The sequence below is a fragment of the Phocoena phocoena genome, chromosome 4 (assembly GCF_963924675.1).
Source record: "Phocoena phocoena chromosome 4, mPhoPho1.1, whole genome shotgun sequence".
NCBI classification, from domain to species: domain Eukaryota; kingdom Metazoa; phylum Chordata; class Mammalia; order Artiodactyla; family Phocoenidae; genus Phocoena; species Phocoena phocoena.
In genome coordinates, this window is record NC_089222.1 from 64,797,537 (window position 1) to 64,810,838 (window position 13,302).

The following is a 13,302-nucleotide window of genomic DNA, read 5'->3' on the forward strand; positions in this document are numbered from 1 at the left end:
TATCTACTCAATCTTAAAGTAATCTGATTCATTATTTACTCAGCTTCTTTACATGCACATGGCTGTGCTAAATATTAGTTTTAGAATTGAGGATTCTCATAGACAGGGCCCATCTCATGCTATGGCTTCAAGATCCCTAGTACTGTGCCCAGCACATTCCCTTTTGTAAAAATCACATTTAAAGAACTGAGATGAAATTCACCTGACACCAAATTAACCATTTTAAAATATATGATTCAGCGGCCTTCAGTACTTCCCCTCACGCCATCTGTTTGAAGTGTTAGGACCCACACAGCCTTTTGGGGTTGGTTCCATTTTGTTTTAATAAAACAGTGCTGCACTGCGCCCCCATGCTCATCCCCTTGCGAACTCATGTACAGGAAGCTCTCCAGGTCTAGGACGTGAAGAGCCTGCTGGGTCATTTGGCCTACAGGTGCGTTTTCAGTTCAGCATTTGCTGTCAAACTGCTCTCCAGTGTGGTTTACCACTGCTGTCTGTGCCCCCGGCAGTGTCTGAGAGTTCCCATTTCTGCTTCTCCTCCCATCGTGGGGTACGATATTCCCCATCGTGGTGTGGGAGCACCACAGCACAGAGCAGGTAAAAGAAATGAACCAGCTCCGGCAACGTCACCACGGAGAGGTCTCAAGAACTTAATGGTGAGTGAAAAAGGCAAGCTGCAGAGCACCAAAGGGTTGTGGGAACTCGACTCCATCCAGAAAATTTTATTTCTTTGGTTACAAAGATACTTGAAGGGAATACAACAAAATATTGACAAACACCAATTCTAAGTGAGGGGGAAATGGGAGGGTTTGATCTAAAAAGTTCTCAAAACCTTGTTGTATTAAAAAAAAAAAAAACCTCAATTAAAAGGGGGGAACTGATGTGCAGAGATTCCCAAAATATACTGGGGAACAGATTCTTTTGAAGCAGCTTCCACATTTGGACTCACTTTTCCCCATGCAGAGGTTCATATTAGTGGAGCTGGCTAGGCTTCCCTTGTGAACATTGTTTAAAAGTAGATACAATATCAAGGAGTTTTGGAAGTTCTTATTTTTAACCAGTAAAATGAAAATTTTCCACAGCTTGTAATAAAATAAGTGCTCAAGCAGAAGCCTGCCTCTTTTGCTCCATGTAACTACAGCTCAAAACCTGTGCAAGGCTATTCTGGGCCTGGGGTGCAGGGGGTGACTCACTGTGCCCCTCCCTCACCCTTCCCCCACCCGTTTATTCAGGTAAAATCAGATTAGAATGAACATCAAAGGTGGCTTTGGAAGGGAAGGGAAGTCAGAGACATTGAGACCAGGGCTGATGACAACCATGTGGGTGACATGCTGGCTTCTTAATTAGAGGCAACCGCAATCCATGAGCACCCATTTCCCAGGAACGGCACTAACTTTCACAGCTTCCTTTGTGTGCCCGTGGAAGAAACATTTAGAGCATGCATTCGCAATATATAATTTTTTGCTCTCTTTTTCGTAAATGTAAAAGTCTCATGCCTGCTTTTAATGTTATCTGAAATGTTAAAATAAATAAAAGTATGTGACTACGAGCAGATCAAGCATACCTCGTACCTGTGAGAATCTCCGCTCTAGAATAAGGTGCCAGTACTGCCCTGAAACTCCCGAGTTTTGGGCAAATCTGGATTTGAAGCCTGACCTGACCACTCAGAGGCTGCGGACCTCAGGCGAGCTTCTCGCTTTCTCTTAGCTTCTATCCCCAGCTCTGGAAAGGCGATATGATACCTGCCACTTGGGGCTGCTTGGTAGATTCTGTGAGGCACTTAGCACCACCGCCAATTAACTTAAATAAATAACAAACCTGAAAATGTTAATCCGAATAATAGCCCTGGGAAGTAGGCTAACCCCTTTCTTCCCATTTTATAGATGAGAATACTGAGGCCCAGACAACAGACTTCCACTGAGGAGGGCTAACGCCTGTCCAGGCCAAGCCCCTTTCACTGAGTACCGCCCCCACCCCCACCCCGACCAAGTGTCTGCAGGTGAACAGCAGATCTGGAGTCACCTTCTCCCCAGCCTTAGTCTTTGACCCCAAAATAGTGTCCAGGGTGATTGCTCACGTGGCTCCTCAAGGCCCCAGGATCCAGTTTCCTCAGCACTAGTTAAGTAAGTATTAAATTAACCAGCTCTTGTATGTTCTGTCAACTGGGCTGTAAGCTTTATTTCAGAGAAGGGACCAAGTCTCCTAGGCCTCAGTAGGCCACAAGCCTCTGAAAAACAGGCTGTATTCCTTGTGAGAGACTTTCAATGGAGACCTTCCCTGCATAAGCTCATTTTAGCTGTAAGTTTCACCATCCAAGTTTTACCAAGGTGACACACAGACACGAAACTAGAAATAGACTTTCCTATCTGTTCCCCTGAACCCCTTACTTTCGTGCCCTTTCTCAAGTCACTGAACCTCTCAGCCTCAGGTTCCTCACCCGTCAAGTGAGGACATTAATATCTTCCCTGCATGTTCTGTGGATCAAAATAAAATGAGATGCTGTGTGGGAAAACCTTTAGTAAACTTTAAGGCAGTTTCCCTCTCTGACTCTCCTCCTGTCCAGCCTGAGCCCCCTCCTTCCTCAAACGAGCAGTAGGAGTGTGCCCTCTGTTCTCTTAAAGCATTTCTCAGCAGACCTGCCCAGCTGCCTCAGCTGAGAGGGGACCAAGTAAAGGAGGAAGAAACAGTGCGTGCATGCTGAAAAATTCGCCGAATTTCTAGCGCTTGTTAGGGCCATCGCTATTTATTGTATTCTAAGTTAACTCCTTCCAGGATGCCTAAAATCTCCTGTCTTACAAGTTTCCAGCAATGAAATCTTGGTCAAGTTACTTAATGTATCTGAGCCTCAGTTTCCTCATTTAACAAAATATAATACTTGCCTCACTGGGTTATTGTATCAAATGAGGACACGTTACAGTAGGCAGTCAGAGCCTGTGATTTTTTTTCCGTCTTCCCTTGTTGCTTTTCTCTCCTGTTTATCTTTCTAAACCTCCGTGCCTCAGCTTGCTTTCTGTGACGAGGGGATAAGAATACCTGGCCTACTTAGCTCACTGCTTGTTGTGTGACGCTGGAAGAAAGGCTGTGGGAGGGCTTTGGAAACGATGGCGTGTAGTATAAATACCTGTGTGGGGTTATTCCCGGGGTCTCTGACCTTGAACTGATGAGCGTGCTGGTCCTCCCAGGCCTGGGCTGTCGTGTGCAGTGACCACATGTAGAAGGTGACTTAACATCCCTTCTCTTACTGCTCTTCCTGAGGCCCCTGATGCTCTCACATCTACCTGTGGTGCCCTGTAGCCTCCTAACACCTGTCACTCACACGCCTCCCGCTTCTGTCTCTTTCGCCTCCTCTGGATCACAAGACCCAGGACTGTCCACCCACTGCTCCCTGGATACAGAATGATGCCTGCCCCAAATCCTCCGGGCTGTGAGAAGCTGCCTGTCATATGAGCCCCCCATCTTTAGCGTCCTGAATAAATACTAAAGACTCATTATGGGGAGCTAAGGAAAATAAGACGTGCTCCCAAAGCCCCCAACGACCCACAGTGTGAACCACCTCACCCCCTGCAGAGGCCACCAGCCCCCTCTGTGGTTGAAGAAGAGCCACTGAGTATTGGACTCAGAGGGGGCCAGGGTGCTGCCGGCTGGGAGCAGGGAGGGCGGGGCCCACAGAGGCAGGGGAGCTGAGCTGCTCTATTCTGGGCACAGTTTCAAGGCCAGCTGCAGGGAGAACAAGCAGTTGCTGTGTGTCTGCAGCTGGCAGTGGTTAGGCCAGGGCTGTCCCTCACTTGGGGTGTATTTAAAGACACCCCAGCAGATGATCATGCCAACAGCAAAAATGCACACATAGCTCCAGCTACGTTCAGTCTCCAGCCCAGCCCTCTCCTCCTTCCCTGCAGCTCCCTGGCCGTGGATTTACGTATCCATAGAGTACAGCGGGCACAGCGGGCTCCTCAGCCTTTCCCCGGTGGAGGTGGTACCACCTGGGGACATGTGCCCCCCGGCTCCTGGGCCTCTCTGCCCTCTGACTGAGCTGGCTAAAAGTTCAGGGGATTAGCTGGGGCGGCGCCTCCCACCCTGGGGTTGGTAACCCGGCAACCGCTGGGGAGAGACAGGCAGATGAGTCAAGGAGAAGCACAGAATCTCTGGCTTTGTGTTTTGTTTGTGAAAACTCCCTGTGAATGCAGGCTCCCTTCTGCAGGGAGTGGCAGGGCTTTCCCACACGGCTTCAGGCGAAGGGCTCCTCCCCCAAGGGATGCCCGGGACCCCCTTGACTGCTACTGCAGGCTTAGGGACAAAGCCCATGGGCCGGGAGAAGCCCATCCTGGCCGAACTCTCTGACGGCCTTTCACTTGTTCTTCTCAAGTGAAAACAAGACTACAGGCCTGAATCCCATGGGAAGGGGTTGGGGGGGTGGTGGTGCGGGTTGGTAAACTGAGAACTATGGGCAAGGGACCCGATGGGCCTGAGGTCCCGCAGCAGGTGTGCAGAGAAGTTTGGGCTTTCAGGTGGCCAGAGACCAAGCAGACCTTTTCATAGAAGTGACAAGACCTCACGAGAGCAGCCCAGCAGATGCGGGGTGAGAGGTGGGAAGTGGGCAGCTTATCCGCCGGGAAGGGAAGCTGACAAGCTAAGTGTCTGAGGCAGGCTGCTCCAAGTGCCAGCAGAGTGAGGAAAACACGAGTGCACCAGTGGTCCAAAATGCAAATACAGGGCCCTTTGCTAAAAAATCATCAAGAATTTCAAGACAGTGTCAGAAGAGCATTAAACCAAGGGTCCTTCTGAGCGACTGTGCAGGTTGCACACCCATGAAGCCGGCCCTGGGTGCCTGTGAGTCAGCTCCTTGAAAGCAGCGGCGGGCGAGCTGGGGGATGTCTGGCCACCTGCGGCCTCAACCCCAGACCCCTCAGCCCTGTGGCCATCAGCTCCCAGACTTTTACCAGGCTTGGGACATTGCCTCTACCCTCACAGCAGCTCCTCTCCCTGCGTGGGCAGCACCTGCCTTCACCTCTCGGAAAAGGGGAAATTTCAAGGCCACAGTGGGGAGAGGGCTGAGGGCCGGAAGGGACAGTGGACCTGGGTCCACTGGGCCTCTAGGTCTGGACGGGCCGAGAAAGGCAGGCCCCGTGACTGGAGCCTCCTGGGAGTGAGGCCGTGGATGTGTTGGGAACAGGATGGATGTACAATGGACTACACTTGGGATCACCTCTTGAGGACGCTCCAGGACATGTCCTGAGGGTACGTAACAGTCCAGGAGCAGAACCAAGGTCCAGCAAGCCTTGGGAACTCACCTCCAACTCTATGTGGTCGTGGAGTTTCTTGCAGGTGGCTGCGAAGGTCTCTGAGGTGCCGAATTCAAAGTACCACAGCTTGTTCTTCATCCTGGACCACGAAGCAGAAAGATGACTCAGTGTTCTGTGTTTGAAATGGTCGTGTACAACAGCTCTGCTGTCGGTGTCCCCAGTCTTATGTTTTCAGTACTTGTTAATCGGATCAGGGATGGAACATTTTTAAGCAACCGTTCTTGCTATGAACTTAGAGAAAAACTCACTTATTTCTGAGACATCACGGCTACTCTGGGTGAACTGCCAACAGATCTGTGAACTTCCTGGTCAGAGAAGGAGAAAGGCCTGCTTTGCCTCCGTATCTGGATCAAGGGAGGAGTTCCATGAAAGTCAACCAGAGGCGGCAAGGGACAGCATGCTCTGGTCACTGTCCTTTCTACTACTAACGCAGAGGAACTTCAATGGCTGGGGTACAAAGGGACGATCAGACAGCCCTTTGAGACTTGAGGGATGTACACTCTCAGGACAGAGGGGGAACAGCCCGACATTAAACCAGCTAAAATGTGTGCTTCTTTGCCTGTGCTTTGATTGGGAGAAGCAGAGTGGAGAGAATTGGACACAGATTTGCAGGCAAGGTGGAAAGAGAAGAAAAAACGCGAGTTGTTTGCTAGCAATACTTCCCCCCACTTCTTTCTCAACTGTGTTTGCTTAGGCTATGACAATCCTTGTTCTATTTGCTTCAGAGTAAGAGCTCACTATTTTGAACTTTAAAAATTTTCAACATTTTCCTTATTGGGGGAAAAAAAGAAACACAATGGGGTTCCCACGCAGCCGGGAGCTTTGCGAAGTCAGATGATGTGTCCTGACACTTGGTCGTTCTGATCAGATGGTCTCACCAGGAAGTGTTTCTGAAGGTATTCCATTCCTTCCATGCCAACTGTCATCCCCTTATCAGGGGCTGGCTAAGAGAAGGGACACTGTCCAGTTCATAAGCTGATAGATTCTGCTGAGGAAGGATTTTAAAAAATCACATGCTTCTTGGCACACTCTTCAGGAGAGAGGATGCCGCTCTGCGTGTTGCGGATCCTCCATCCTCAGATCTGTGGACTAAGAGGAAAGGAGCATTCTTCAAAGGGAAGAAGGCTCTTATTCCTTCCTAGTATTCCTTAGGTCATACTGTTTAGAATAACAGACAAAACTTTTCTCTCTACATTTCTCAGAGTCCACCTAGAACTTGAAGATGAGACTGTGCCCTCCCATTGCATGAAGATTTCTAAGACCTAGTTCTAAGACCTAGTTGGGAAGATTTCTGACTCTTGGTATGCAGGAGAAGAAATGACAAATGATGAAGGAAATAAGAATAAGCAGGGCTTCCCTGGTGGCACAGTGGTTGAGAGTCCGCCTGCTGATGCAGGGGACGCGGGTTCGTGCCCCGGTCTGGGAAGATCCCGCATGCCGCGGAGCGGCTGGGCCCATGAGCCATGGCCGCTGAGCCTGCGCGTCTGGAGCCTGTGCTCCGCAACGGGAGAGGCCACAACAGGCCCGCGTACCGCAAAAAAAAAAAAAAAGAATAAGCAAGATTTATGGAGTTATGCCCATGAAGAAAGTTAGAAGGACTGAGTGTGCTCTAAGTAGACCACTGCTTCTCAACCAGCGTGCTGCGGCACAGGTACGCCTGAGATACCAATCTCCTCAGCCTTCAGGGTGGCCAGGTTGGGGTCTGGGGCAGGCTGAGCACCACCCTCCCCATGCCACAGCTGGCATTCTCTTCTGTGTGACAGAAATGCCAAACAAATGCTTTCGTTTTCTATGCCTGCCATGATATGCAGAGGAAACACTGCTCTGATCACTAGTTCTCTGTATGCACAGTAATGGGAATACAAACTACCTGGGGATTTCACTGAAATGCAAATTCTGATTCAGTCCTTCAGGATTTGGGCATAAGAATTCCTTGTTTTCTAATAAGCTGCTAATGCTGGTCCAGGGATCACACTTGGAGCTGTGAGGATCTGGAGACTACATTTGTGGTTCTGAGACATTAGTATTCCTAAGAATTACTTGGCGAATGTGATTAAAATGCTAGTTCCTGGGGTCCAATTTGTAGAGATTCTGTGTGATAGCTGTGGGACGGGGCCCAGGAATACGCATTTTTATGAGTGCCCAGGTGATCATTATGCAGGTGGTCAGCTGTCTGGACTTTGAGAAACATTGCTCTAGATCCCAGTGAAATGACACCCAAGGAAGAGGACAGACCGATTAACCCTGAAAGACAGGATTCCTCAGGGAGGACAGAATGAGGGTCAGTGCCTTTCAATAGACAGTGATGGCAAAAGACCCAGTAATAGGAAAAACACAGATTTTCATACACGTCAAGGTGGAGGATGCCTCTCCAGCAGTGAGAGCGTCTCTGCAGCCAGGAGACCCGCATTATGATTCCACTTTCAAATATCACTGCTGGTCTGAATCATGACTTTTGAAAGTTATCGCCAGGAGAGTTAGAGTTTTAATAAAAATTTCCAGAAGCCACAAGCTAATTTTTGCCCAGAAGTGGCTCTTCTGATGATCTAATAAGGTTAAGAGGTCATGGTTAGGTCAGTATCACAGAATGACTGAGAGGATCAAACAGACTGCTATTCCATTGCTGGTTAAGTGTCCATTGCTGGCTGTGTAACCTAAGCCTCAGTTTCCTGATCTGTAAAGTGGAGATAATAAAAAGATCCGCTTCAAGGGGTAGTTGAGAAGATTAAATGGGATGACTGCAAAGCACTTCCCATAATGCTTGCTGCTGTCAGCTACTTACTTATCAGTTACAATTTCAATGTCTTTTGAGTTGGCATGTTTGGATAACATAATAAGGTTAAACGACAGATCAGGTTGGGTAGCCGTAGACATTATACATTCACATTTTTCTGGGACAGAAAAATATGTGATCCTATTTGTCAGATCATGTGTCTTGACTTTTGGTTAAAAATACATGTTCCCAACATGTCTAATCTAATAGATTTTTTCCAGAGTCACAGACCACACCCTAATCCTTGGTTAATTATTCTTGACTGGTCACATAATTGTCCAAGACGTGATGCTGATTGCAAATACGCTTTTGAGAAAGTGCACGTTTGGTGTGAGACAAAGTAGTTATCGAGTCGAGAAATATTCGTTGTGCCAGGACTAGATAGGGTGTACTAGGTGCAATGGAGGGCAAAACACAGCACTCCACGGGCCAGACACCTGGGAAGGGCAGCCAAGGAAACAGACCATAGGGTCGTGTGCTAAGCACTGGGACCACCGAGGAGGAGGGACATCCAATTCTTAGTGGGACCACCACTCATCCTAGGTGGATGATGAGTTCCGAAGGATGTGGAAAGGAATAGGGAAGGTGGAGGAAGAACATTCTAGGCAGAGGGAAAAGCCCAAGCAATGGCACAGGGTAAGAGAGAGCATAGACCTGCTAGAGGGGATCTGGAACTCAAGGAGGGGTGGATTGGCCAGATAAGGCTGGAAGGGCAGATAGGAGCAAGATTATAAAAGCTGGGATGCCATGTGTAGGTGTTTGAGCTTTATCTTAAAGTCTGTAGTGTGTCATGGACCATCCTTAAGTGGGGGTGGTGATAGGGGGTGGCAGTAGTGACCTGAACAGACTTGTGCTTTTTAAAGATCACTCTGTCCCAAGTCTGGAGAGTGGACTGCAAGGGGTGGGTACGGACTGGAGGCCTGGAGAATGGTTTTTAGGTGGTGTAGAAACTCAGCAGAAACCCAGGAGAGAATTGGGAAGGACCTGAACAAAAGTAGTGACAGTAGGGCTCAGGAGAAGAGAAGGGATTCACAAGCTAAAATATAGGAGGTGGAACTGACAGGGCTGGTTTGTTGTAAGGAGTGAGTAAGAAAGAATAGTCAAAGTGACACCCAAGTTTTTGTCTTAGGTGGCATGATTGATGGCAGGTGCTGTTCACTGAGAGAGTGGCACAGGAGAGCAATTCTCCAGTGGCAGTCCTCTTTGTAATTGAAGGACAGCACTTTTGTGTTGTGGCTCATCTGTCCATCTATCCATCCATCCACCCACCCACACATTCATTCATCCATCCATTCACCCGTCCATACATCATCTATTGAGCCATACTATGGAACAGGCACTGCATAAAGGCCTGGAGATAAGTGATGAGTAAGACAGGCAAGATCTCTGCCTCACAGAGTTTATATACTTTTAATAGCTTCCCCAAGATGCTAACCTCTGCCCCACAGGGAACTATGTGTTCAAAATCTGACAGCTTTTGGGACTTCCCTGGCGGTCCAGTGGTTAAGACTCCACGCTCCCAACGCAGGGGGCATGGGTTCGATCCCTGGTCAGGGAACTAAGATCCCCGCATGCCGCATGGCACGGCCAAAAAAAAAAACAAAGACAAAATCTGACAGCTTTTATTTCTCCTCTTTTAAATTCGGGCACATTTTAGTTAGAAGTAAATACATTCTATTCCTATGGTTCTTTGGTTTTGCACTCTGCTAAACATTTCACGAATACTATCACTTTCGATTCCCTGAAGAGCCCTATGAAGTAGGTACTATCACTACAAGTCAGGGAAGACTTGGGGGAGAAGTAAGTTGCCTAAGGTTGCAGAGCAGTTAAGTGCGGAGGGGGCACCCAACCCTGACTGTCGGACTCCAGAGCCTGTGCTTTGCTCCCCTGCCACGGTATCTTCCCATGCTTTTGCATGTTGTGTGGTGTGGTGGTGTGTGCTCCTACTACACTGCCTAGGCTGCCCTGGTTGTCCTTCACGAGGCTGTGAAATGGATGCACGTGTGGGCCTGGGGCGTTAGCGGCTGCATCGTGCACTAGGAGATGCTGTCTGATGAAGAGTGTGTGTCGCCCCCCACCCCCCTCCCCCAGGTCCCAGTGGCCAGGGAGGTTCTAGAGGAGTTTCAATTGGATTTGTCACAGGAACCTCCTGGTCTTGAATCTGCACAGTCTCAGAAAGTCAGGGAGACCAGAATTGATCCCTAGAAAAGCCAGATGCTCCCAGGACACCCTGCACCTTTCATTCTCTCTGCTCACCCGGAAATGAGGCCGAGGCAGTGCCCTTGCACCATCTCCTACACAGAGTGAAACAGGGAAAGCTGGGAGACAAACGTAAGTTGTTCCTTGGGTACCTCCAACTTCAGCTTCAACGCCGGCCAATTTTGGCCACTCATAACAAGAGAGGGTAGTGTGGCCTAATGCAAAGATCCCACGGTGGAATCGAGTGCCTTCAAATTCTGACTCTGCCCTTTATGGGTTGTATAACTTTGAGCATTTTTTTTTAGTTTTCTGAGCCTCCTTACTCATAAAATGGGTAAATACCTAATTCACAGAATGTTATAAATACTGAATGAGACATGTAAAATCATCTAGAACAGCTCTTGGTCTATAGGCCCTCATCCCCTATACACATTAGAAGTTTGTTGATTGAATGTCACCGATGGCCTGTCAATAATCAAAGTACTATCTTCCTAATGAAGGTCACATATCTTGTTTCTCAGAAAAATTACCACTAGCCTTATATTAGATAATACAGAGGGGGATTACTTTGGTTGCCTCTGTCCTGGCCACCAAAATGGTTGAAAGTACAAAGACTGAGGCCATGGGGGTAGGGGCAGAAGAAGGAAGAGACTCCTCTTGGGATAAAGGTTGATCAGGTGAAGATGGCCCCCAGAACCCTGCATGATTGAGGCCCACTAATGGTGGGCCCTCAGGTGGAGGTTGCCTTCAGGCCAAGTGACACAGAGAAGACAAGACAGACCCTCTCTTTGTATATGTTGGGAGGTTGTTGCCAAGGACTTCACTGGCAGGCCTATCTGAGGCCGGGTTCCCTAAAGGTTTCTCAGCTGCTCTGAAAACAGGAAGGAAGGCAAGCTCCCAGCCTACTGTCATTGCACACCGAGACACCAGAGAGCAGTAATCTGGATTCTTTGGTTCTGTCTACACTGGCAGAGCAGATTGGTATAGCATATAATCAACAGGTTATTTGTTGATCTGGAAGTAGAGAAAGCCTCTCATCAGGGAGGCTTTGGGCTTTTGGTTTTGCACTCTGATAAATATTTTACATATATTATCTCTTTCCATTCTTGGAAGAATCCTATGAGTAGGTACGCTTGATACAAATAAGAAATTCACAGGTTGAAGCAAATTCACCTCTGCTTCATCTTCTCTTTTCCCTTTCCCCTTTTCCCTCTACCAGCACCAGCACCTTTCCAAAGCCTTTGGTAAAAGCCAACAGGCCTGTGATACCCTATAATTTGACAAAGCCCCCACTCTTCCTGCTAAGTAGACAGCCTGACTGCCAGCATTCCTCTTGTCTTTTGAAGATGTCTCCCCCGCCACTTTACCCTTAGCCCTTGCTGGAGGTTTGCTGCTGCTGCAATGGGGCACTGGTTTTTGTCTGTTTCATTTTCAGTTGTACAGGAACATGGCATTTGGAATCCGTGAAGCTAGTGTTCCTGCCTGGCTCTGCCACTTCCTGGTTAGACAAGTTATTTCAGTTCTTTGACCCTTCATTTCTTCTTCTACAAAACGGGAATATTATTTTCTACCCAGCAGAGTTGTGAAGCTCACGTGGCAAATGCAAAGCACCAAGCAGGTGTTTAACACATGGGAAGTGCTCCCTCACTGTTCTATCTTGTTGCTAGGAGACACACTCACTGGGAGACTCATTCCCCAAAGGCTCCAGGGGTAGGGACAGGAGCAGTGTGCGGGTCTATCCCAGGCAGCCAATATTTTTTGAAGAAAATAAAACTAACAATGTTTTAATGACTTCTGGACTGCTTTTTCTGCATTCCTCTTCCTGAGTTTTTTTTGGCCCATCATTTCTTTCCTTCTCATAATCACCTTTCCGCTGGAGATGACTAATCCTTAACCAGCTGTCCTGAGGCTGGTTTCCAGGTCCACGAAACTCCTAGGTTCACTGTCAGGCTCTAAACTACCCCGGTGAACCTGTTCTTGAGGCAGAAGCCCCTTGTCTGGGCTCCAAGGGACTCTCAGTGACATGGAGGAGCGGCAAACAGCAGTAGTGACACCATGGGTTGATTCTATTTCTGGGCTTTCTTAATTTCCCTCTGCTTTCCAAGAAAATAATATTGATTAGTAGTTGAATCTTTTCATTTGACAGATGAGGGGAAAATGAGACAAATTAAAAATGTTCTTTTATATTTGTCAGCAATTTAGGGCTGGATTCAGTCACCATCCTGACAGCCTATGAATAGCCTGTCTTCAAGGATGTCCACAAGAAAAACCAAGCTAGCTGCTGGGCATTTTCACCAGCAAAGACAATGAGCTTCTGGTGGCCCTTTTCTGATAATCTAGGAAGTTTTAAGGGCAGGAGACTTTTGAAGTCATCGAAACATGAAAACATTTCTTTGGACGTAGAAGGCTACAAAGAAGGCACTAGAGCTATTTCTAGAAATAGGAGCCCTTGAAGTGAAGGTATTCCTCTTTGTGGTTTGGACTTTGATAATCAGGTTCCCTGAGTGGGTCATGCCTCGAACAGTCAGTTAGGCCTCTCTCAGCCCAGTGAAGCAGACGCTGCCCACATGATCGTGCTGTGTTGTGTTGAGGGAGTCGAATGATATGGGGGCCATGCTGGGCCAGTGGGCAGGAGACTCCCCTCCAGTCCCAGTTCTCATACACACTAGAATGTGATACCACAAGAGTTACTTGGGGACTCCCAGACTCAGTTTCCTCATCCTACAATGAAGGGCTCGGAACGATGGATTTCTGCGGTTTCTCCAAGCTCCGTGAACAATTGAGATAACGGGATACAGGGCAGGGTCGGAGGGCCCACGTGCACCACAACCAGTGCCGTGTAGAAGTGTGGGCCCAAGTATTGCCAGGGCTGCCATTTTTTACAGAGATGCCAGAAATGTGTTTTTATGTAAAATCTCCTGATTATTAAAGTTGGCAACCAGTTCAACTCTTTAAAAGAACTCTGTATAGGCCGAAAACCACACATCCAGGGAGAACTATGCCTAGCCAACAGGCTACTTCAGTACACTA

General features: G+C 48.2%; 1 protein-coding gene across 4 annotated transcripts in view; it reads right to left on the reverse strand.

Annotated features, from left to right (window-relative positions):
- Positions 1–13,302, reverse strand: part of DGKG (diacylglycerol kinase gamma) — a 165,435-nt gene that overhangs the window by 45,620 nt on the left and 106,513 nt on the right. For all 4 annotated transcript variants that reach the window (XM_065876667.1, XM_065876666.1, XM_065876665.1 and 1 more), the window contains one exon: positions 5,289–5,379. In XM_065876667.1, coding sequence (XP_065732739.1) covers positions 5,289–5,379 — 91 coding nt within the window. The remainder of the gene's footprint in view (positions 1–5,288; positions 5,380–13,302) is intronic.